This window comes from Lithobates pipiens, unplaced genomic scaffold (genome assembly GCF_037356315.1).
Source record: "Lithobates pipiens isolate NorthernLeopardFrog02 unplaced genomic scaffold, aLitPip1_a1.2 Scaffold_27, whole genome shotgun sequence".
NCBI lineage: Eukaryota > Metazoa > Chordata > Amphibia > Anura > Ranidae > Lithobates > Lithobates pipiens.
Window position 1 is genome coordinate 213,438,483 of NW_027507788.1, and position 23,411 is coordinate 213,461,893.

Sequence of the window (23,411 nt, forward strand, 5' to 3'; positions counted from 1 at the left end):
AAATAAAAATCCCTTTAACTAACAGTCTCTTAAATTGGGATCAGAGGGTTAGGAGGAAAGTTCAGGTACTCTTAGTGTCAAAGTCAATAATAAAGAACTTGCTTACTTTGACTGAATCCAGAGAATAGCCATTCACAACTGGATGATCACTCAGGTTGGACAGTCCCTCTCTCACAAGGCCTAGCAGCCAACAAGGTGCTTCCTCAGGAACAAGTCTCTGCCACAGACGTTGTTGTAGAACATGTAGGAAACTAGGACTTGTAGAACACTCGTGTGATACCTGGATCTTTCAGCCGGTTTGGCGATACCCACGAGATTGGATTCACTTAGGTCCCTCAGCTTTACCAGGCTCTTGCTAAGAAGCCAACCCGTACGTGGCCTTCTTCTGAAGAGTCCTCCCCTGGATAGCTACGAAGTTGCTGGGCCTCTCCACAACCGGAGACGGCACCGGACCACCTCGGAATCCTTCCTTTAGTTTCCTTGCCTTGGGCTAGCCAGCCCCGAGACATAAAGTTTGGTGAATCCGCACCCCAGGCCAAAGCCTTCCTGGGGGCTGGTCAGGAGGACCACTGAGTCAGAACATACTTCTGGACCGGAACCCCCGAACCACGTGACATCCACATCTAGTACAAGTACCCTCTCCCAGAAAGCACAGCAAGAGTGACACTCCCACTGGGAGGGCTCAGAGAGAAAGTAACCTTAAAGCACCCAATCAGACTGTGGTTCCATGGCTGCCAGAAGAGACGGTGCCCCCTATGGCCAGGCCGAACACCCTACAGTCCAGTCAGACTGATGCTGAGGTCCAAATTTGGAACAATTATACCCAAACCAAACTGCAGTTCAGGTGTAACATTAACTTTCAAAACATAAAGCGCATGCTCTTCAGGAGCCGGTGCTACATATATAATATAACAAATTTGTTTTGAATCTTAAATAGGTTTTTATCTCTTTCTCTTCTTGTACTTCTCTCCCTCCTTTTTTTCTCTCTTTGCTCTTCTCACTCATTGAAAGATCTCTTTTATTTGCTCCCTTTTGGTTTATTAACCTTGCCACAAATACCTGTTGATCCTGCCTGGACACTTGTGGGGTAATAACTTCCTGTGCTCTCTGCTTGTGTACAAGGAAGGGTAATGGAGGAGGGGTTATGGAGATGAGGAGGAGGAGGAGGAGGAGGGGTGTCTGTTCTTTGCAATCCATCAGAAATGCAGTAGGCAGGGCTGACACCAGGTGCTTATAAATTCAGAGCTGTGTTGGTAAGATAGGTAGGAGCTCCCTGTATTTCTGGCACATCAGCAGTTCTATTCCTGTACTTGCAGTGTGTTTTAAAGAAATAACACTTGTGAAATGTGCATGTTATTCAGAACTCTACTAAACTGTGTGTGTGTGTGTGTGTGTGTGTGTGTTTTTTTTTTTTTTTGCTATGACATCCATTTTAAGTGAATCCGGCGCATTGCGAGAAGCAGCATGGAGGGAGGCCGAGCGCTCAGATGTTCTTCTTTTGGAATGTTTGCTATTGCTAACTCCAGTCCCATTGTGCCAAGTGTTGTATTTCACAGAAAGTTATTCTTGGTCTTTTAGTGACCTTTGGGGAAAACATGCCTTTGCTGATATTGTGGAGCTTAGTTTATAAGTTCAGTAATTGAACGGCATTTCATTCTGTGAAGGGACTGTACTCCACATTGTAAACAGAAAATACCGGAGCAGATTGTTCTCACACCAAACCATTAGCCAGAATTTGGCAGCGTCCCTTTTATGAGCACCACAAAGAGAACCTGTCCTCAAAACGAGCCTTCCGCCCTCCTTTATTTTATACTATAGAGATTGTGAGAGGCTGAGCTGGGAGACATAAAGATGGCCGGAAAGATCCACAATGCCGAGTGGACAGGAACAGAGCTCAGGTCTGTTTATGTATCTGAGATTCAGAAGAGGCCCGGGTCTGACCCAGACCACCAGACTCCCCTTATAACTGGAGTATTGCTTTGGACTGTTGTGTCGGATGAGGAGCGGGGGTCTTACAGGACTCGAGTCCTGCAGGAATGCATGGGAACGGCGTTCCTGTACTTTTTCTACAGCAGGAACGATGTTCCCTTTGCACTGTGGCTTCCCTACCCTACCCTACCCTACCCTGCCCTCCCATCCTCCTCTTGTGTAAAACATGATGTCCCTGTCAGCAGCGGAGTGTATTGTGTGTAGTACTGCAGCAAGGGTTAATAGATCATTGGGCACTCACTAAGCTTATGCTGTTCACTGCTAGATTGTTGGGCTCAGGCTGACGGACATGGTTCTACACCGCCAGGCAGCATTAAACACAGTGGGAGCGCTGCCCGTAGTCCCGCCCACCCTGTCAGGCAGCATTGAACACAGTGGGAGTGGCGCCCATAGTCCCGCCCACTACTCTCTAGCGGTGGCCGGGACTACGGGTGCCACTCCCACTGTGTCCAATGCTGCCTGGTGGTATAGAACCGTGTCGGTCAGTCCGAGCCTGACAATCTGTCAGTGAACAGCGTGAGCTTGGCGAGTGCCCAATGATCTATTAACCATTGCTGCAGTACTACACACGCTACACTTTGCCACTAAGGACAGCATGTGTTTTAGATTTTTGCAAATTCCCATTGGCTTGCAGCGCTTCCTTCACAGTTGAGGCTGCATTGATGGGCACGGTTGAGGCTGCATTGATGGGCACGGTTGAGGCTGCATTGATGGGCACAGTCTACATTGAACCATTATCACACATTGTATTTTTTTTTTGTTTTTTTGGGGGGTTTTTTTTGGTATCGCATGCAGATTAAATTATTTTGTTTAGATCTGTTCTATATTTATTTTTTTGATGCATGTGAATTCTGGAGGTGTTAACTGTCACTTTTTACAATAAATGTTGCACTTTATTTGTTAAAAAAGGAGTACATATATTGGACACACTTTTTTTTTTTTTTTTCTTTGAGGTTGGGTGGTGAATCTTCGGTGAGTTCCCGCACTTTTTTTTTTTTTTCCAGGACTTGACCCCTGGGGTCTTATAATAAATGCTGTGAGTTTTCATGGCATTCATAGAATACAGTCTACATGACACGTGTCTTATTTTGCATTGCAAGTCTGTTTCTCTGCACACAGAGAAGATTATCAGTTCTTGCTGATCTGGCATTGAAATTCTCATTAGTCGCATAGTTCTGGTTAATGATCTGTATGCAGCTCACGTGACTCGCATGATGGAGTGGCCAGACGGGTTCTACCACCTGTGTCATGTAATGTACTTCTGTCCCTTTTAGCTGTCTACTGTTCCTCCCCCTCCTTTCTTGCTTTTTTTTTCTTTCCTACTTCCTTTAATCACTCCATCCATCCATCCCTCATCCCTCATCCCCCTCATATGTCTGTCCATCCATCACTCTGTCCCTCCGCTCTATTCCTACATCCATTCATCTATCAATAAATCTGTCCCTCCTTCCCTTCCATACATCTGTCCATCCCTCCATCACTCCGTCCAACCTAGCCATACATTTCCTGTCCATGTCCTTCCTTCCATCCTTTCCTCCATTAACCCATCTATCCCTCCTTCCCTCCATACATCTGTCCATCCCTCTTGCCCTCTGTACATCAGTCTATCCATCCATCAGTCCATCCAACCTCGCCATACATCTCTCCATCTTTCCATCATTCTATCTCTCTCTACATCCATTCATTCTTCCCACCATCAATTCATCTCTCCCTCCTTGCCTCTATACCTCTGTCCGTCCCTCCTGACCCTCTCCATATGCCCGTCCATCCCTCCTGACCCCCTCCATACGCCCGTCCGTCCGTCCCTCCTGACCCCCTCCATACGCCTGTCCGTCCGTCCGTCCCTCCTGACCCCCTCCATACGTCCGTCCGTCCGTCCCTCCTGACCCCCTCCATACGCCCGTCCGTCCCTCCTGACCCCCTCCATACGCCCGTCCGTCCGTCCGTCCGTCCCTCCTGACCCCCTCCATACGCCCGTCCGTCCGTCCCTCCTGACCCCCTCCATACGCCCGTCCGTCCCTCCTGACCCCCTCCATACGCCCGTCCGTCCGTCCGTCCGTCCCTCCTGACCCCCTCCATACGCCCGTCCGTCCGTCCCTCCTGACCCCCCTCCATACGCCCGTCCGTCCGTCCCTCCTGACCCCCCTCCATACGCCCGTCCAGTCCCTCCTTCCCTTCATACATCATGCCCTCCCTACATCTGTCTGTCCCTCACTCCTGCCCCCTTTTGCGCCTTTCTATCCCTTCCTTACAGTGCATGTCAATGTGACAGAATGCATTACAACACATATAATTACTTTTGAAGTGTTAAAAAGGGAAAAAAAGAAAAGAAAAAGCAAGCATTGCAAAATGTGTTGACACTGCAGACCAGCACACATGTTACACGTACAATAACACGCTCCATGTGGTGTAAAAGAACCCTTAGTAATGGAAAATCTCCTACATGGTACACAGCAAAAAAAAAAAAAGACAGACAGAGGAGGTTTCATCATTCTCTGTTATCCAAAACTTTGGAAAAAAAATAAGTTTTGGCTTTCGATATAGTTTAGGTTTCTGCTTACCAATGTAACTTCTGGCTGACATTAGATGTGGCCTTAATTAATCAATCTTGGTTGCTACTGGCAACACCACCTCTGCTACTTTCAGACCCCCTCCTCCCCCCACCATGATTTTAAAGTAAAAATAATGCATGATTCTAGCGTGCATGTTCATTTATAAGGCCATGTCAAAGTCTTTGAGTTCAAGATGTTAAATTCAACACTTGGATCCTATATTACTCCAGCAAGTTGCTGAAGCAAACGGGAGCAGTGTTGGCACACCATGTCAGGTCAAGGCATGGGGCAGAACGCAGTGGAGGAAAGCCTGGTGCTGGGCGTATTCCGGAGGCTTTCACTGTCCGGGTCGCCCTGGGCCAGGCGGGACAGTTTGACGGCCCCGTTCGTGTCTCTCTTCAACAAAACTGTAGAGGAGAGCTCTGCCAACATCAAAGATATTTCAGAGAACCTTTCTATTTTCCTGAGCCGTCTCTTCTCTTCAGACCCCAGGTTGTACCAGGAGTTCACCGAGCGGGGGCTCATCTCCAACAGTCAGGAGTCTGATGATGACCTGCTTGAAGACAGCGCTACCCTGGCCGTTCCTCGTCCAGATGAAGGCATTGTGGTGAAGAACTACCGCCCCGCTCAGCTGATCTGGAGCCAGCTTCCACAGGTTGGTGTGTCTTTGTGTGGTGGGTGTCTGCGGGGGGGACTAAAGTAGGCCTACTGATGTTGCATGAATGTTTGCCCCAATTTGACCATTGGCGGTTGGGTTGGAGAATGTTTGTTTGTAGGCTTTCCATGTCCACGACCACTTTTTTCGGAGACAAGTAGGTTTGGTTTTCTTGGGGTAATCGCCATTGATTGCTCCCCCCCCCCCCCAAAGGGGTTGCCATCCAACATATCTAATGCCGCGTACACACAATCGGACTTCCTGAGGACCAGAGTCCGCCGAACAATTCGATCGTGTGTGGGCTCCAGCGGACTTTTTCTTCCCAAAAGTCCGGCGGACCTAGAAATAAGACTGGCTTCAAATTTGTCCACCGGACTCGGCTTTTAGCGGCCAATCCGGTTGTCTGTGTGCTAGTCTGATGGACTAAAACCGACGCTAGAGCAGCTATTGGCTACTGGCTATGAACTTCCTTATTCTATGTCATCATGTTCGATCTGTCGGAAATTTGGAGTGATTGTGTGTGGCCAAGTCCGCTAGTTTGAAAGTCCGGGGGCACCTCAGCTGCAAAGTCCGTCAGATTGTCCGCCAGACCAAGTCCGTCTAAGTCCGGTCGTGTGTAGGCGGCATAAGAGTTTCCTTAAACTTCTTCATAGGCACAAACCTGCACATTCACTCTACACAAATGTACATGCTTGTTAATTGGCAGATGGGGGTTTTGCATGCTTGGCTGGCCACCATCTCTGTAGACCAATGTCAATGGTGCCAATTCTTATAAATTCAATATGGCTGCCATGGGGGAATGCAACAGAGGTTTCCTTGTAAACCGAGGGGAGGCAGCTTTTCTATCTGGCATTCCAGAACTTGAGACGCCCGATGGGTAATCGCTACTGTTGGCATCCATCATGTCAAAAGGGTTTCCCTTACCTTCTCCATAGGCACAAACGTGCACATTCACCCTACACAAATCTACATGCTTGTCAGTTGTTTGGTGATTTGGGGTTTTGCCAGCTTGGCTGACCAGCATCCATTGACCATAGACCACCTATCAATGGGGTGACTATTCTTATAAAAATCCAAATGGCTGCCATGGGGAAATGCATCAGAGACGTCCTTGTGAACATAGGGGAAGCAAGCTTTCTTATGTGGCTTCAAGAGACCGGGTCCCTGTGTAGAAAGGCCAAAGGTTAATCGCTATTGTTTGCCCCATCCCCCACCCCCAAAAAAAAATAAAAATTGGCATCCAACAAGTCCAAGCATTTCCTTTACCTTCACCCTAGACACAAGCATGCACATTCACCCTACTTCTATTCTAAGGGCTCATGCTAGCCACCCAAAATATTTGGTTCCATGTTCTCTAATGGGGTGGTTCTAGGGGCAGTTCTTGGGGTGGTTCTAGGGGCAGAGACAAGTGTGACCTGGATGAGGGGGGTGGGTGAGTTCCTCCACCTCCTTTTTTTTTTTTTTTTTTTTTTCTCCTGAGAAAAAAAGCCCTGCAAAAGGGACCAGCCTGAAGTGACCAGGACTTCATCTTCCACTTTAATTTCCCACAATACCAGCAATCGATCCATTACAAATCCTCTGTGTGTCCGCGCATTTTGTCATTTTTCAGGCATGCAGGCAAAAACATAGGAAGCATTTTTAGAGTGTTTATAATGTAATGTGATGTATAGGGACACCTCCGTGAGCAATGTATAATAATGAGCCTCTGATTGGATCTTGGAGCTGTATAATGCTTTGGTGTGTCACCTATAAACCTTCTGTAGACATTCCGTGACTCAGCGGGAATTGTACCTGAGATGAGATAAGAACCTGTAACAGAGCTAAATATTATTGCAGGAAGTCTATTCTGTTATTACAGGTAAACATTTCTATCTACACCTGTGTAACCTTACTTAACTTGCAGGTCACATGTCCTATTATCTCCATATAAAAAGAAGGGGGAAAAAGGAGGCCCTGTCTACAGATTTTCAGTAGATGGTCAATCAGGGGCGGACTGACCATTCAGGCATTGCCCGAGGGGCCCCATGCCACTATGGGGCCCCATTAGGGTTGCCAGCCTCAATAAAACCAGGGACAGTATGTAAAAATCTGTTGTGTTGTTTTTTTTTTTTTTTTTTTTTTTTAAATCCCAAGATTATAGCTGCCCCGCCTCTCCAATACCTTTTCAATGTGTGTGTATACTGTATGTGTATGTGTGTATACTGTGTGGCCCCATAATCTATTGCCTGGGGGCCTCATAATCTCCTATTGCCTGGGGGGCCCATAATCTTCTATTGCCCGGGCAGGGCCGTTTTTAAGGCGGGGAAAAAGGGGCAGCTGCCCTGGGCCCTGTCATTGTTGTGGGGCCCAAAGCAGCTGCCTCATACTTGCTAACCATTCCAGTTTAAATTCCCTTGTCCTTTGAAGTTTTAGTCCCGTGCTGTGTCCTGATATCTCAGTGTGAAGTTGCGCTGCTAATGCTGCCCAGCTCTGCCCTATTGTTGTGTACGGGTGACTCACCCGCAGACCCCGTGTTTACATGTAAATAACCTTTATTCATATGTAAATAGCAGCGGTATTCATATGTAAATAGCTGAGGCCGGTGGCATTGATATGTAAATAAAGGTGACATTCATATATATCATGCCCCCCTGCAGTGAGGAGAAGATGTGCTGTAACCTATAGTAACCAGTGAGCAGTATTGCTGTACAGTAATCTCTAGCAACCAATCAACAAGCAGAACTCATGTGCTGTAACCTCTAGCAACTAATCAGTGAGCTGCAATGTGTGCTGTAACCTCTAGCAACCAGTCAGTGAGCGGTAATGATATGCTGTAACCTCTTGCAACCGATCACAATCGCTGCCTGATCTGGTACAGTAAACTGATTTTAAGTCTAGCTGCTATTTATTGTATGTCTCAGAGAAGATGGAGAGCGAAATTGCATGGGGGAAGGGGGCCCCAAGAAATTTTTTTCCCCCGGGTCCAGTCAATGTGTGTATATGTATGTGTATATGTATGTGTGTATATGTATGTATGTATGTATGTATATATATATATATATATATATATATATATATATATATATATATATATATATATATATATATATATATATAATATATACATACATACATACGTACGTGTATATATAAAAAAAATTATATTTATTATTATAGGTGCAAGAAACCGACATTCTAGATAGCATCACATAATAATAATAATTATTATTATTACTATTATTATTATATTTGTTTATTTTAGGTGCAAGAAACCGGCATTCTAGATAACATCACACCGGAGGAACGTAAACGACAAGAGGTATATTTTATGTACACACAGGAAGCCTCGGGTGATGCATTTTGTCATTTGTGTTTTTTATTATTTCTGTCCAGCATTCCTCGTGTGTTATCCGTCATTCCAGTCCTATTATTGTTATGTGAATAATAAAAGACACACCTGGCTGGATTTATGCAGAACTCCAGCCTTCCCGTCAGTCTTGCACGGTGGTGCCGGCTCCTCGCCTGGACTGAAACGGCTTCTTCTGATTTCACTGCACACTGTGAGCTTCTTGCAATGTGCATTAGATGCTGCGGCAAGTCAGAGCCCTTCCTCGTTTCCTGGCTGGAGAACGTCCAGCGTCATCTAGTTCTTTCCTCCCAAGCTCAACTGTCCCTGTCCTGTCCCTTTCATTGATTGGATTTCAGTTCTATTAATATGTGAGATTCAGTATCACATTTGGACGTTACCTAGTGCGGTATATAGGCAAATATATCCTGCCTAGGAATGCCCATTCATTAGGGTTGCCACCTGTCCGGGTTTCGTCCGGACAGTTCGGGTTTGGAATCGCGAGTCTGGGTTTCAGACTGCCTGAAACCCGGACACATTATTCAGACCGGACTATGGCTTCCCAGCGGGGTTGCTGGCTGCAGTAGTCTAATCTGAGTGTGTCAGTTACACTCTTTCACACTGCCCAAAGCCAGCACTAACAAATCCCCCCCCAAACACACAGATGGGAGAGGAGAGAGGGCTCGATCTGCACCTCCTCTACCCGCCCCTACCCCTCTGTGTCTGTGAGTTCAGATGTAAAAGTGGAACTCTGTGGACTGTGATGTAAAGTGGAACTCTGTGGACTGTGGGGAAAAAAAAACCCCATTGAAATCCATACGACCCGCACCCCTGCTGGTGACAATGGTTACTAGGACAAATGAGGGCAACTGCCCCCCCCCCCCAGCAAAATCAAAGACATCTAGGAAAGCCTGACGGGGGTCTAACCCTTCCCTGCTCTCCATCCATGGGTTTAAAAAAAAAAAAAATCTGACAATTTTGGGATTTAGATACACTTGAAGCAGTGCAGGGTCTTTGCACTGAGCCACTGAGAACGCCCTCTAGTGGCCAATCTGCACATCATATTTTGCTTTTATTTTATATTACCGATAAAGAAAACCAAGCATGGAAAAAAGAAAGTCATACTAACACAAAATATGACGTTTCTTCTGCTTGTCTTCTATTCGTTCTGCAGGCCATCTTTGAAATCATCACATCGGAGTATTCCTACCAGCACAGCCTGGACATCCTCGTCCGTCTCTTCAAGAAATCCGATGAGCTAAAACAGACCATCAATGGTACGGACCACCACCATCTCTTCTCCAACATCGCCGATATACTGGAAGTCAGTAAGAGGTAATCCACACTGGACTTGCATCTAGACATGTGCGATTCGTTTTTTTTTTCCAAAAACGAAATTTGGATGAAATTTTTGTGGATTTGGATGTATCTGAATTACAATACTATTGAATTTGAATTTAAACAAATCCGAAATCACAAAACGAAATTTCATCCGAAATTCAAATTTGAATTTGGAAACAAATTTTGAAAAAAAAAAAAAAATATTGCTGATTTCCTTCAAAGACGCGTATTCGTGTTAGAGTACAGCTGTCTTCTGAAACTTGAATTTAGAAAATGATAAAATAAATATAAAAGAATATAAACAAATAAAATGGAATATAAAAGAAAAAAAATAATAGAATAGAAAATTAAGGAATAAAATGGAATAGAAAATAAAGGAATAGAATACAAAAAAAAGAACAAAATAGAATAAAGCAGTCTTCTGAAACTTGAATTTAGAAAAGAATAGAATAGAAAATAAAGCAATAGAATACAAAAAAAATAGAACAAAATAGAATATAGCAGTCTTCTGAAACTTGCATTTTAGGAAAGAATAAAATAAAACAGTGTAGAAAATAAAAGAATAGAATAAAAAAAAAATATATATATATATATAAATTTTAGCACTATAGTAAATTAAATGTACTCCAGTTCTATCTATATCTAAAATAAAATAGAGCCATCTTCCAAAATTTTTATTTCGAAAATAGAATAGAGAATAAAGGAATATGACATTTTAAAAAGAATAGAATATAAATACAATAAAATAGAATTAAAAAAAATAGAATGAAAAATAAAGGACTAGAAAAGAATAGTCAATAAAATGGAATAGACTTGAATAGAACACAATAAAATACAATATAACCGTCCTCTGAAATTTGAATTTTGAATAGAATAGAAAACAAAATAGAATAAAAAATAAGGGAAGAGAATAGAGTAGAAAAGAATATAATAGAGAAGAAAAAAAAATAGAAAATAAAGGAATAGAATGGCCATCTTCCGAAACATGAAATTCATAAAGAATAGAAACAGAACGGAAAAGAATAAAAATACATTATAATAAAATATAATAGAATAAACAATAAAAGAATAAAATAGAAAATAAAGGAATAGCAAAGAATAGAGTAGAATAGACAAGAAAATAGATTAGATTTGAATAGAACACAATAAAATAGAATATAGCCATCTTCCGAAACCTGAATTTAGAAAATGATAAAATAAATATAAAAGAATAGAAACAAATAAAATTGAATAGAAAAGAAAAAAAATAATATAATAGAAAATGAAGGAATAGAATAAAATAGAAAAGAATAGAATAAGAAATAAAGGAAAAGAAAAGGGAATAGAAAAAAACTGATTTGAATAGAATACAATAAAGTATCTTTTTAAAGGGCTGTTAAATTTTTGTTTTTGGTAGGGGCTCCCCTTTAAGTTTATCTCTGCTTTACCGGTTTGGTTGGAGTCTCACTTTAATATTGGACACATTTGCGATTGTACATTCCAGGAATCGGCGTGGGTTTCACACATGCGCTCATTCACAGGCTCTTCTATGGGAAATCTCTTCTGGTCAGTGATAATAGAATCCAGACAGCTGGTTCCTTCCCAAGTAGGGCCCGGCCCAGCGAGGGCCCCGGGGAGAGGGGTCAGGAGCTCAGGGGGGGCGATCACACAATGAAAGCATTAGGAGGATAAAAGGAAACGTCTTCTCTCTCCGGCCGGGGAAGGACGGACTCGCTAAACTCAACTAACTCTTAATAAATCTTTAATTTGTAGGCCTCTTAGAACTTTTGTAATTTTGTATAAAACTGAAAGCCGATCCAAAACTCCCTAAAATCTTTAAAATGCCAATGTCAACACGAAAACAATTCAGTATTCCTAAATCTGCAGCTTTTGTTGAAATAATGCCTGGTGATCCTTCCATGGAGGCTTTTGTTCAGGCACTTCCTGTTATTGGGTGACAACGCTCTGTGTCCCTGTCTCTGACGTGCTCCAGCATTGTCACACATGCTTCTGATGGAGATTACAAGCGGCCGTTTCAACACTGGTGTCGCCATCAAGAAACCTGCCCTGAGAGTTACCATGCGGGCATCAACTGGAGCGCATGGAGACAGGAAGGGGCTTCAAAGAGGTTGCAGGAGATCAGCAGCCTGAGATGGGGAAAATAGGATGAAAAAAGGTGAACATTTGATGTTTTAGGTAAAAACTCCAACTGCAAAGACAGCCTAAAATTCCGGTAATACTGTGGGCATAGTTCCCATCATTGCAGTGCAGTTCAAGGCAGTTAAAAAAAAAAAAAAAGAGTATGCTGCATTTTTCTGCACCACAAATGCAAATGCTACCAACGCGTTTCAAATGCACCGCACTACACGAAGTCTGTACATCGAAATGTGTAGGATGCCATTGCAATGCAATATGCCTTACTGTCCTTGGCTTTGGTCAATGGTGTGTGTGTGTGTGTGTGTGTTTGTTTTTTTTTTTGGGGGGGGGGCGGCAAACAACAACTAACCCCCCCCCCCCCCAGTCGGTCGAGTCAATCGCACTCCTCCCCCCCTTCCTGGTGGCACTTGTCCTATCTATAGCCTGGGCAGCGATTCCCTCCAGGTGGCGGCGGCTCCTCGCGGTGGCCATGCATCTCCTCCCTCCTCCTCCTAGGCCAATAGGATCGCTTCTCCTTTTGGCCATTCAGTAAACAGTTCTCAAGACTCGCTTCCTGGTTGGCCGGGAGGAGAATCAGTTTATTCATATTCATTCGCTATTGTCACACGACTGGGTGGGCTCTCTGTGCCCCGAGCCCAACCTTTTTTATAGCCTATTAGAGCCTCAGACTTTGATCATGTGCTTAAAAAAAAATAAACCCCATTGGAATCCATGTGTCCGGCGCCCCGCATGTAGACGGAGGGGGGGACGCATAGATAGGGGAGTTGCGCTCCTGTGCCCTGCGTTACGGGCCGCCACTAGCTTCGTTACTTTGAGAACCTGACCCGAAACGGGCAGAGCGGGAAAGGTGTCAGATTTACCAATTGAATCGCTTGCCCGTGGTCAGCCATTGGATCAGACTGACTATGTATACTTTCCCTTTTAAAGTTCCTTTAAAACAAGAAAAAAAAATCAATAAGCAGGCATGTCCTTGGCGCCCACCTCCCCTGGTGTCAGGTGGTAGACATTATCCCCGTGTGTCACACTGGACACAATCCTCTCCTTTGCTTTGTTGTGTTGTAAATCAGTTTTTTGGAGAGGAGGAGAGGGCGAGGAGGCCTCTGTTTTTTTTTTTTTGTTTTTCTCGGTATGGGATGTAATGTAGTATTGCGCAACTGTGTAACCAGTGTGTGGAGTCAGCGGACTCACTTTATGAGCTGTGAACAATCCACTCCAGTCCCAAGTAAACTATGCTCCCTGTCCGGAGCTTCACGGTGATCACCGGTTCCTTTCACTTTGCATGTTGGTGACGCAAGTAGGGGATTTCATGTTGGTTTCGTGAATGTTTTTTATTGCGTACAGTAACTATAATAGGATTGCGTGTTTTAAGGATCAATTGCCCTCAGTGGTAAAGGTGGTTGTTGACAGAGCGTGTTCATGAAATACTGTATTCTCTTTTTCAGTGGGCTTCATTTCCATCCTTTGGGCTTTAATTATTTACTTTGGGGTCCATTTTTGTCTTGTGGCCTCAGCTTTTGTCCCATGGGTTCACCTTTTTGTCCTGCATTCCCTGTTGTGGTCTTGCGGTCCCTGTTGTGGTCTTGCGGTCCCTGTTGTGGTCTTGCGGTCCCTGTTGTGGTCTTGCGGTCCCTGTTGCGGTCTTGCGTTCCCTGTTGTGGTCTTGCGTTCCCTGTTGTGGTCTTGCGTTCCCTGTTGTGGTCTTGCGTTCCCTGTTGTGGTCTTGCGTTCCCTGTTGTGGTCTTGCGTTCCCTGTTGAGGTCTTGCGTTCCCTGTTGAGGTCTTGCGTTCCCTGTTGAGGTCTTGCGTTCCCTGTTGAGGTCTTGCGTTCCCTGTTGAGGTCTTGCGGTCCCTGTTACAGTTTGTCTGATCACAAAGTGCTGAGACAAAACCTCAGCCAGGTAGACCATACGATGTGTTCAGTCTGTCCATGAGGACTGATAGAGAGGAGCAATGAGGCACAACTACAAGCAGCAGCCGGGACCTTCATGGGATAAGCAAAGATGGCGGCCTCCATCTACCTATATGATCATCACATACTAAACAACAACTCAAATATTTTAAAATGATCGCTTGAAAATGTATTTAATTGTTTTGTAAATACATGTCAATCTGCTTTTTAATGATTGATCCCATTCTCATTTCTTTTTTCCTGTCCCTTTACTAAATCTTTCCCCTCATTTCCCCTTTCCTTTCTTGTTCCCATTTTTTTTTCTTTTTTTTCTTTTACTCTTTCCTTTTCCCTTTCCTTTCTTTTCTTTTTATATCTCCTTTCCATGTCTTGTGGGCCACGTTGCGGTTTTGTGTTCTCTGTTTTTCCGTTTTTTGTTTTTTTTTTTTTCTCTTGGGGACTCGGTTTTTGTCCTGTGAGCTTTAGTTATGGTTATGTGGGCCCATGTTATGGACTCTGTAATGCCGCGTACGCACGACCGGACTTTTCAACGGACTTGGTCCGCTGGACAATCCGACGGACTTTGCAACCGAGGACCGCCGGACTTTCAGACGAATGGACTTGGCCACACACGATCACTCCAAAAGTCAGACGGATTCGAGCGTGATGATATAGAAGAGGGAAGTTCATAGCCAGTAGCCAATAGCTGCCCTAGCGTCGGCTTTAGTCCGTCGGACTAGCACACAGGCGACCGGATTTTTCGACCGGACTCGAGTCCGTTGGAAAGATTTGAAGCAAGTTTTATTTCTAGATCCGTCTGACTTTTGGGAAAGAAAAGTTTGCTGGAGCCCACACACGATCGAATTGTCCGACGGATTCCGGTCCGCTGAAAAGTCTGATCGTGTGTATGCAGCATAATAGTCTTTAGGGTTCCGTTTTTTTTTTTTTTTTTGTCTCATGAACTCGGCTCTCATTATTTGGGTTCACATTTTTAATCCTGTGAATTTTCATCCTGTGCATTTTTTTTTGTTTTTGTTTTTTTGTTTTTTTTTTCTGTGGGCTTGGATTTTGCCCCATTTGGCTCGTTTTTTTTTTTTGTCTCACAGACTCGGTTTTTATCCCCTGAGCTCAGTTTCTGTTCAGTAGTGATTAAAATGTCAATACTGGACACATGGATACCTCCCTAGGTTCTGCAGTAAAAGACATAATTAATACCGCTTACAAAGTGATTGATTGTTATTTCTCCACTTCGCAGTATACTCCATATCTATTCCCTTAGATGGAATGAGTTTAAAGATTGCATAGCCATATATTACAGCCCGGCTTTTGTTAGAACGTGGTCAGTTGCTCTTGGTTTGGGTCACATTCCTTCCTTCCTCAGAACTGCGACCTCTGGGGGTCATTGGTCATTTTTTTGGGAAGTTCCGTTCTGTCCCAATCGCTGGATCCTGTCTTGTTCTGAGCGGGTCACATCCTCAGCAGGGGGGACAGAAGCTGAAGCTGCAGACTAGTCCATATCTCTTCCCCTCGGGATGCTGTCCAGGGATGAGGACGGGGAATTTACATTCTCATTTTTAAGACCTCTGGAACCACTTCTCCGTGTGTGTGTGTGTGTGTGTATACACTATATCTAGATTAAAGCACCACTAAGACCCAACACTCCTTTATTTTATTTTTCTTTCTTTTTTTTTTTTTTTTTTTACTTTTTTCCTTTCCTTTTTCTATTTACTTTGCATTTATTTTCCATTTTATTTCCATCTACTTTTCCTTTTTCCCTTTTCCTTTGCATCTCCTTCACCTTTCCATTTCCCATTACTTTTTTCCTTCTTTCTTTTTTCCCTTTACCCACTGCTTCCCTCTTCTTTTTGCCCTTTCCTTTGCCTTATCCTTTTTTCTTTTTTTTTTTCTTTTTTTTTTTTTTTAATTTATTTTTTTTTCTTCTTTCCCTTTTAGCCTCTTCTTTAACTTTCCCACTGCCTTCCAATTTCCTTTTTTTTTTCTTTCCTTTTTTATTTTTCTTTTTTTTCCTTTTTTTGGTTTCACTTTTTTCTTTCCTTTTTTTTTTTTTTCTTTTCCCTTTTCTTTCCATTTTCTTTTCCCTCTTCCCTTTTTTCTTTTTCCCCTTTCCTTTGCCTTATCCATTTTCCCACTTTTTTATTTTTATTTTTTTTTTTTCTTTCCCTCTTTCTTTCTTTAACTTTCCCTCTGCCTTCCCCTTTCCTTTTTTCTTTTCCTTTTTCGTTTCCCTGTTTTTCTTTCCTTTTTTTTCTTTTCTTTTTTCTTTTCCCTTTTCCCATTATCTTTCCTTTTTTTCTTTTTCCTATTTTTCTTTTCCCCTTTCCTTTTGCCTTATCCTTTTTTTCCCTTTTTTTTTCGTTCCCTTTTACCCTCTTCTTTAACTTTAACTTTCCCTCTGCCTTCCCATTTCCTTTATTTTTTCTTTCCTTATTTTTTTTTTTTTTTAATCCCTTTTCCTTTTTCGTTTCCCTTTTTTTTCTTTCCTTTTTTTCTTTTCCCTTTTTTCTTTCCTTTTTTCTTTTCCTATTTTCATTTCCATCTCCTTTTACCATTTCCTTTTTTCCTTCTCTCTTTTCCTTTCCCCTTTTTTCTTTTTTCCCTTTTTGCTTTCCGCATTCCTTTTCCTTCATATTTTTTTTTTTTTTTTTTTTCTGTTACATGGGACAAAGTGTAAAGAGTAGGGTTAACTAACACAATGTTATGCCTGCCTCCTATTTGCATATCTGGTAGTGCCCCATTTACCTTCTCTGGTGTTGCCTGAGAAGATATGTATAAGCCCTTGTACACACGGTCCGACATTCCGACGGAAAATGTCCGATCGGACCGTGTTGTCGGATAATCCGACCGTGTGTGGGCTCCATTGGACTTTTTCCATTTGGAATGTCCGACCAACAAAGTTTGAGAGCTGGATATAAAATTTTCTTACAACATGATCTGATCGGACTTTGTTCGATCATGTGTAGAGAATTCCGATCGGACAAAGTGCCACGCATGCTCAGATCAAAGTACGAGAGCAAAGCTATTGGCTACTAGTCTGAACGTAGTCCCGTCGTAACGAACGTCATCACGTTCTGAACGATCGGATTTTCCGACAACTTTGTCCGGCCATGTGTATGCAACACAAGTTTCGGACAAAAGAAATCCAATGGATTTTGTGGTCGGAATTTCCGACCATGTGTACAAGGGCTAAAAGAAAAGAAAAAGGCAGAGTTCTGAGCAGGAGCCACAAGAAGCAAATTTAAGACTTCCCATTAGTAGTTGCGAACTGGAAAGTCCAAGTCTCTTCGTGTTAGAGGAATCTCTTCCCCCACACCCCCAGGTTTCACTTCTCTTGCATTCTTATGTGTCTGGGAACAACACTCAACCTGAGGCACTCTTTTATAGGCAAATACTAGCCCTATGCCAAGTTGTAGGTTGGCCTGCTGCCTCCCCTGCCTACCAATAGGTCCTTCAGCTTGATGGCCAAGTTTTGTAACCAACAGCTAGCAAGCACAAGGTGTCCCAACCCTCAACTTGGATTCCCAAAGTCAACATTTGGTTATCTTCTTGACTTGACTTTTGGAAGTCCAGGAAAGTGTTCTGAGATACACCACATGGCAGCTTTTCTTGAGCAAGACTCTTGTTTATTTTGGAATTTTTAAATCGGTTGTAAAGCATGGAAGACTTACAACTTCTCAGTAACCGAGTCGGGTACCATTTAGGTGGAATTGTGAAATTTTATTCTCCCATTTATTTTTTCTTTCCAGATTTTTTGATGACTTGGAGAAGCGGCACAAGGACGATGTCTACATCCACGACATCAGTGACATTGTGGAGGACCATGCGCTGAACCGTTTCCATCCGTACGTCATATACTGCGCCAATGAGGTCTACCAGCAGAGGACCCTCCAAAGGCTGCTGTAAGTGGAGGCACTCCGCAAGCAAAGGGCCCACCCGGGCCTCACTTCTCATACATATTCTATGCAACCCTACAGCCAACAAGTGGCTATAAAGCCACCCTGGAAATAGATCAATAGAATCGGAAAGTGTCTGGTTGTGAGGCTCTACAGACAGTATTTACTATATGGGGCTCCACCAGGGATGTGGCCTGATTGTGGAACTAATAAAGGGACCATTTGGACCAGTGATTCTCAACCAGGATTCCTTCAGCGTTGGGCAATTTCTGCCTCTCGAAAAAGTTCCCACTGACACCACTGATCTTTTTAGCTATCGGTAAGGAGGCAATTCTTCCCAATGACCACAAGTGTAAGGACCATTCTTCCCAATGACCACAAGTGTAAGGACCATTCTTCCCAATGACCCCAAGTGTAAGAACCATTCTTCCCAATGACCCCAAGTGTAAGGACCATTCTTCCCGATGACCACAAGTGTAAGGACCATTCTTCCCAATGACCATCACACTATTGTATCATGAGTTGTAGATTTCTAATTTTTAGCAGGGGTTCCCCGAGACCGGAGAACTATTTCAAGGGTTCCTCTGTGTTGAAAAGGTTGAGAGAGGCTGATTTGGACCATCCACCAGTATACGTATTTTTACACTGTACACGCTCTCTCCTTTCTGCCCCCCCCTCAAAAGTTGAAGGCCAATTCATTTGTGGAGCCCGGCATTATTGGTGCACGGCCATAAGATGACGTTATTAGGAATGATCTGACTCTGTATGGATTTCATAAAAAATTTCAAAATGGAGCCCTCTTTACCAGGACTGCACCCCCCCCCCCCCCCCCCCATGTCATCAGTATAAGTTGTGTGACCCCCCAAGCACAGAGTACAGGAGGGAACCTTTTTACTGGGTCACCCTTCCCTTCAGGCTTGCACAGTTGTAAGGACTGCTCACCTGGACTGAAAAGGCTTACTCTGATTTCACTGCACACTGTGAGCTGCTCACAGTGTGCATTAGAAGCTGCAACAAGACAGCTAGTGCTCACCTGGCTGGAAGACATCCAAGATCAACTAGAGCCCCTCGCCCCTCCCCCCAAAGCCTGGCTGTCCCTTTCATTGATTGGATTTCAGCTATTTTAATTAATCATGGAGGCTCCACATCACACGTAGGTGTTGCCTAGGGTGGTCGGCATACAAATGCAGTCTGCTTTGGAATGCCCACTCCTCCAGGCTAACAGCTTCAACTCTTCTGGGAAGGCCGTCCACAAGGTTTAAGAGGGTGTCTATGGGAATGTTTGACCGTTCTTCAAGAGGAGCATTTGTGAGGTCAGGCACTGATGTTGGACGAGAAGGCCTGGCTCGCAGTCTCCACTCTAATTCATCCCAAAGGTGTTCTATCAGGTTGCGGTCAGGACTCTGTGCAGGCCAGTCAAGTTCCTCCACCCCAAACTGACTCACCCATGTCTTTATAGGCCTTGCTTTGTGCACTGGTCCAAATCATTTGGTGGAGGGGGGATTATGGTGTGGGGGTTGTTTTTCAGGGGTTGGGTTTGGCCCCTTCGTTCCAGTGAAGGGAACTCTTAAGGCGTCAGCATACCAAGACATTTTGGACAATTTCATGCTCCCAACTTTGTGGGAACAGTTTGGGGACGGCCCCTTCCTGTTCCAACATGACTGCGCACCAGAGCACAAAGCAAGGTCCATAAAGACACGGATGAGCGAGTTTGGGGTGGAGGAACTTGACTGGCCTGCACAAAGTCCTGACCTCAACCCCAAAGAACACCTTTGGAATGAATTAGAGCGGAGACTGCGAACCAGGCCTTCTTGCCCTTGTCGTCTGACCTCACAAGTGCGCTTCTGGAAGAATGGTCATAGACACTCCTAAACCTTGTGGACGGCCTTCCCAGAAGAGTTGAAGCTTTTATAGCTGCAAAGGGTGGGCCAACTCAATATTGACCCCTACGGACTAAGACTGGGATGTCGTTAAAGTTCAAGTGCGTGTAAAAGCTGGTGTCCCAATACTTTTGACAATATAGAGGGTTATTTACCAAAGCTAAATCCACTTTGCACTGAAAGTGCTCTTGGAAGTGCAGTCACTCTAAATCTAAAGGGGTAGATCTGAAATGAGGGGAAGCTCTGCTGATTTTATCATCCAATCATGTGCAAGCTAAAATGCAGTTTTTTTTATTTTCATTGCATGTCCCCCTCGGATCTACAGGGACTTTACTTCCAAGTGCACTTGTAGTGCAAAGTGGATTTGCCTTTAGTAAATAACCCCCATAGTGTTTATAGATGGATAGATAGATACTGTATATATCTAGTTCATAGATGCGGTGTCTATATTTGTGTTTTTATTTTATTTTTTATTTTTTTGTTTTTTTGTTGTTTTTGTTTTTTTCCCACCCTGTGGTGCTGCAGGAAGAGAAAACTGAACACATCTCCCTTGTGTATCTCCATAACATAGGGAGGTGTTCTGTAGTCCAGCAGAAAGGGCAGGGGTGACAACACTGCTTGGTATTTCAGTGCAGCAGAGGCAGCGTTGTCATATAACAGGAAGTTAGATCCGTAGGTATTTTTCTGCATTTGCAACATTCTTAATATTAAATCTGCTGAATTGTTTTGTGTTTCTTTTGTTTTTTTCTTGTCCCAAAAACACACTTTAAGCCTCGAATGGGGGGGTAGCCAATGACCACCATACTGCCATAAATGTCTGCTTCTCTGATGGGAACTTTACATTTCTCTCATTGTCTTTACACAGATCCACGAACGTGGCCTTTAAGGAAACGCTGAACAAGATCCAGATGAGCCCGGAGTGCGGCGGTCTGCCAATGATTTCCTTTCTCATTCTTCCCATGCAGAGGGCCACGCGGCTCCCTCTTCTGATGGATGTGAGTACTGCATTCACTTGTCCAAATTCTGCAAAATCCTCCGCCCAGCATTGACATGTACTTGTAGCAGGGTTGCCAACCGCCAGTAAATTTACTGACAGTTTGTATAAATCAGTGATTTTTGTCAGTAAATATCTGGGGCTGATAATTTCATGCTCTGTTGACTTTTTAAGTGTAAATCAAGCAAATGACTTTGTTATAGGTATTGTCAGTGTTTCCATATCATGTTTATACTGTTCAAATATTTACTGTCTTGGTTTTCTAGAGGAGTTCTGTAATTTCTCAGGTTGCCAGTAAAAAAAAAAAAAAAAATATATAAATTTGCTCCGCCAGTAAATTTTCCATGTTTTCTCAGTAAAAAAAAATGCTGTGGGAGGTTGGTAACCCTGACTTGTAGTACTTCTGTGAGATGCGGGGGGGGGGGGGGGGGTAATTCAATTTGGTTGACCTGCGCTTGAAATACCCCAAACTGAGAAAACGTCACATTATGGCTACCTGGTGGAAGTAATGATCGCAGGAAATTAACTTATTAGCCAAAATACAGTAAAGCCTTGGATTGAGAGTAACTTGGTTTGAGAGCCCTTTTTTAAATAAATTGTGACTTGATGTACAAGTGGTGTGATGTCACAACTGAGTATAATAGAGAAGAGAGGCGCCTCTAAGTGTAGCAATATGGTTACATTTAATGAAGGTGCAACATTTAGCAACATATTGCTACACTTAGAGGCGCCTCTCTTCTCTTTTATACTCTGGAGCTCCTGCTGGATTTTGCTTCTAATCCCCTTGTGGAGGATTCTATTTGCGGAGGGACGTTTTATGGTCACACAACCAATCACATCGCTATAATCTTTTTATATTGTGCAAACAGGTGGTCATGCAAACGGGTATCAAAAGGGTTAACACGGACCATAAACTTCTCTCACATCTTCTTAGATCTCAGCAAGGACGCCGGGTCATGGGTAGAAAGAAAAGATCGAAGTCAGGGGTCTCAAACTGGCGGTCCTCCAGCTGTTGTGAAACTACAATTCCCATCATGCTTCTGCCTATGGGAGTCATGTTTGTAACTGCCAGCCTTGCAATGCCTCATGGGACTTGTAGTTTAGCAACAGCTGGAGGGCCGCCTGTTTGAGACCCCTGATCTAAGTGCTCGCCGCTTAAAGCGGGATTCTACCCTAAAGTGGAACCTCCGCTGATCGGATCCCTCCCCCCCTCCGGTGTCACAATTGACACCTTTCAGGGGGGAGGGGGGTGGAGATACCTGTCAAAGACAGGTATTTACACCCACTTCCGGGCATAGACTCCCGTGGGAGGCTACGCCATTTCCTGCCCTGCCGCGCTGTCTGCTGGGACACACACGGGTCTCAGAGACAGCGCAGAGATTTCCTATTGCGCGGCGCGGCTCGCGCATGCGCAGTAGGGAACCGGGAAGTGAAGCCGATTCGCTTCACTTCCTGATTCCCTCACCTAGAATGGTGGCGGCAGCAGCCGAGGCCCGAGCGGTCGATCGGCCTCGGCTGCCGGCATCGCTGGAACCCGGGACAGGTGAGTGTCCATTTATTAAAAGTCAGCAGCTGTAGTATTTATAGCTGCTGGCTTTTAATATTTTTTTTTTTGGGTGGAATCCCTCTTTAAGTATAAGATTTAATTTTTGAGTTCAAACACAAACTACTCACATAAAGATGATAAAAACACAGCATGTAAAGCCGACAATCGTGTTAGTTCCGTAGGGCAGCGGCAGGTGACGTCACGCATAGCTCCTTCCCCCCCCCCCGTATGCGTTACGTCCAATCAGAACTTCGACGTCACCGGGCTCCTCCCCCGAATCCGGGGGTGTCGATGTCCGTGACGTCACTGGATCTCCGACGGAACTCCCTGAAGACCCGGAAGCCAGCGGAGAGGTGAGTACCGATCAAAAGAATTTTGATTGATCAAAAAAAGAATCGATTTAATCCAAGAATTAATCTTTAATTTCCACAGCCCTAATTTTATGTGGACTATAAACTGAAGGACCTATGAATAAATGGTTGTGGAACCAATCATTTGAGTTTCCATTATTTCTTATGTGGAAATTTGCTTTGATATACAAGTGCTTTGTATTACAAGCATGTTTCTGGAACGAATTCTGCTCATAGTACAAGGTTTTACTGTGCAGAGTTACTATTATTATTATACAGGATTTCTATAGTGCCAACAGTTTGCACAGTGCTTTACAGCGTTAGGGCAGACAGTACAGAGATAATTCACTACAGGAGGAATCGGAGGGCAAATGCTTGGGACATTCATACAGCAATTTTTTTTCTTGGACCCATTGAGGGGGAGTTAGTAAAATTGGATTATTATTATACAGGTTTTATATATAGCGCCAACAGTTTGCTCAGCGCTTTACAACATGATCACTCAGAATCTGGTGCAGTGGTGCATGGGAACCAATCAGCTTCTCACTTCAGCGTGTTCAATTCAACTTTGACAATAAAACCTGAAAGCTGATTGGTTTATAGGCAGAGCTGCTCCAGATTTTAGTAAATCTCCCCCTAAGTGTGTATTTTTATGTGTTTTTGTCATTTTTGAAAAGTGTCATTTTTAGATTCTTTTCGATCTCAGTGAATGTGTTTGTGTCCCATTCTGTAGACGATCTGTCAGAAAACGGACATGGACTCTCCGGAGTATGAAGCCAACACCAGGGCACTGAAAGCCATCAGTAAGGTAAGGCTCTGAGCCCTCTATGAATACGCTCTGATG

At 43.9% G+C, this 23,411-nt stretch overlaps 1 protein-coding gene across 2 annotated transcripts in view; it reads left to right on the forward strand.

Moving 5' to 3' along the window:
• ARHGEF16 (Rho guanine nucleotide exchange factor 16) overlaps window positions 1-23,411 on the forward strand; it is an 80,007-nt gene that overhangs the window by 36,375 nt on the left and 20,221 nt on the right. For both annotated transcript variants that reach the window (XM_077458224.1, XM_077458225.1), the window contains exons 4-9: window positions 5,027-5,196; window positions 8,438-8,494; window positions 9,696-9,856; window positions 17,651-17,803; window positions 20,543-20,672; window positions 23,301-23,375. In XM_077458224.1, coding sequence (XP_077314350.1) covers window positions 5,027-5,196; window positions 8,438-8,494; window positions 9,696-9,856; window positions 17,651-17,803; window positions 20,543-20,672; window positions 23,301-23,375 — 746 coding nt within the window. The remainder of the gene's footprint in view (window positions 1-5,026; window positions 5,197-8,437; window positions 8,495-9,695; window positions 9,857-17,650; window positions 17,804-20,542; window positions 20,673-23,300; window positions 23,376-23,411) is intronic.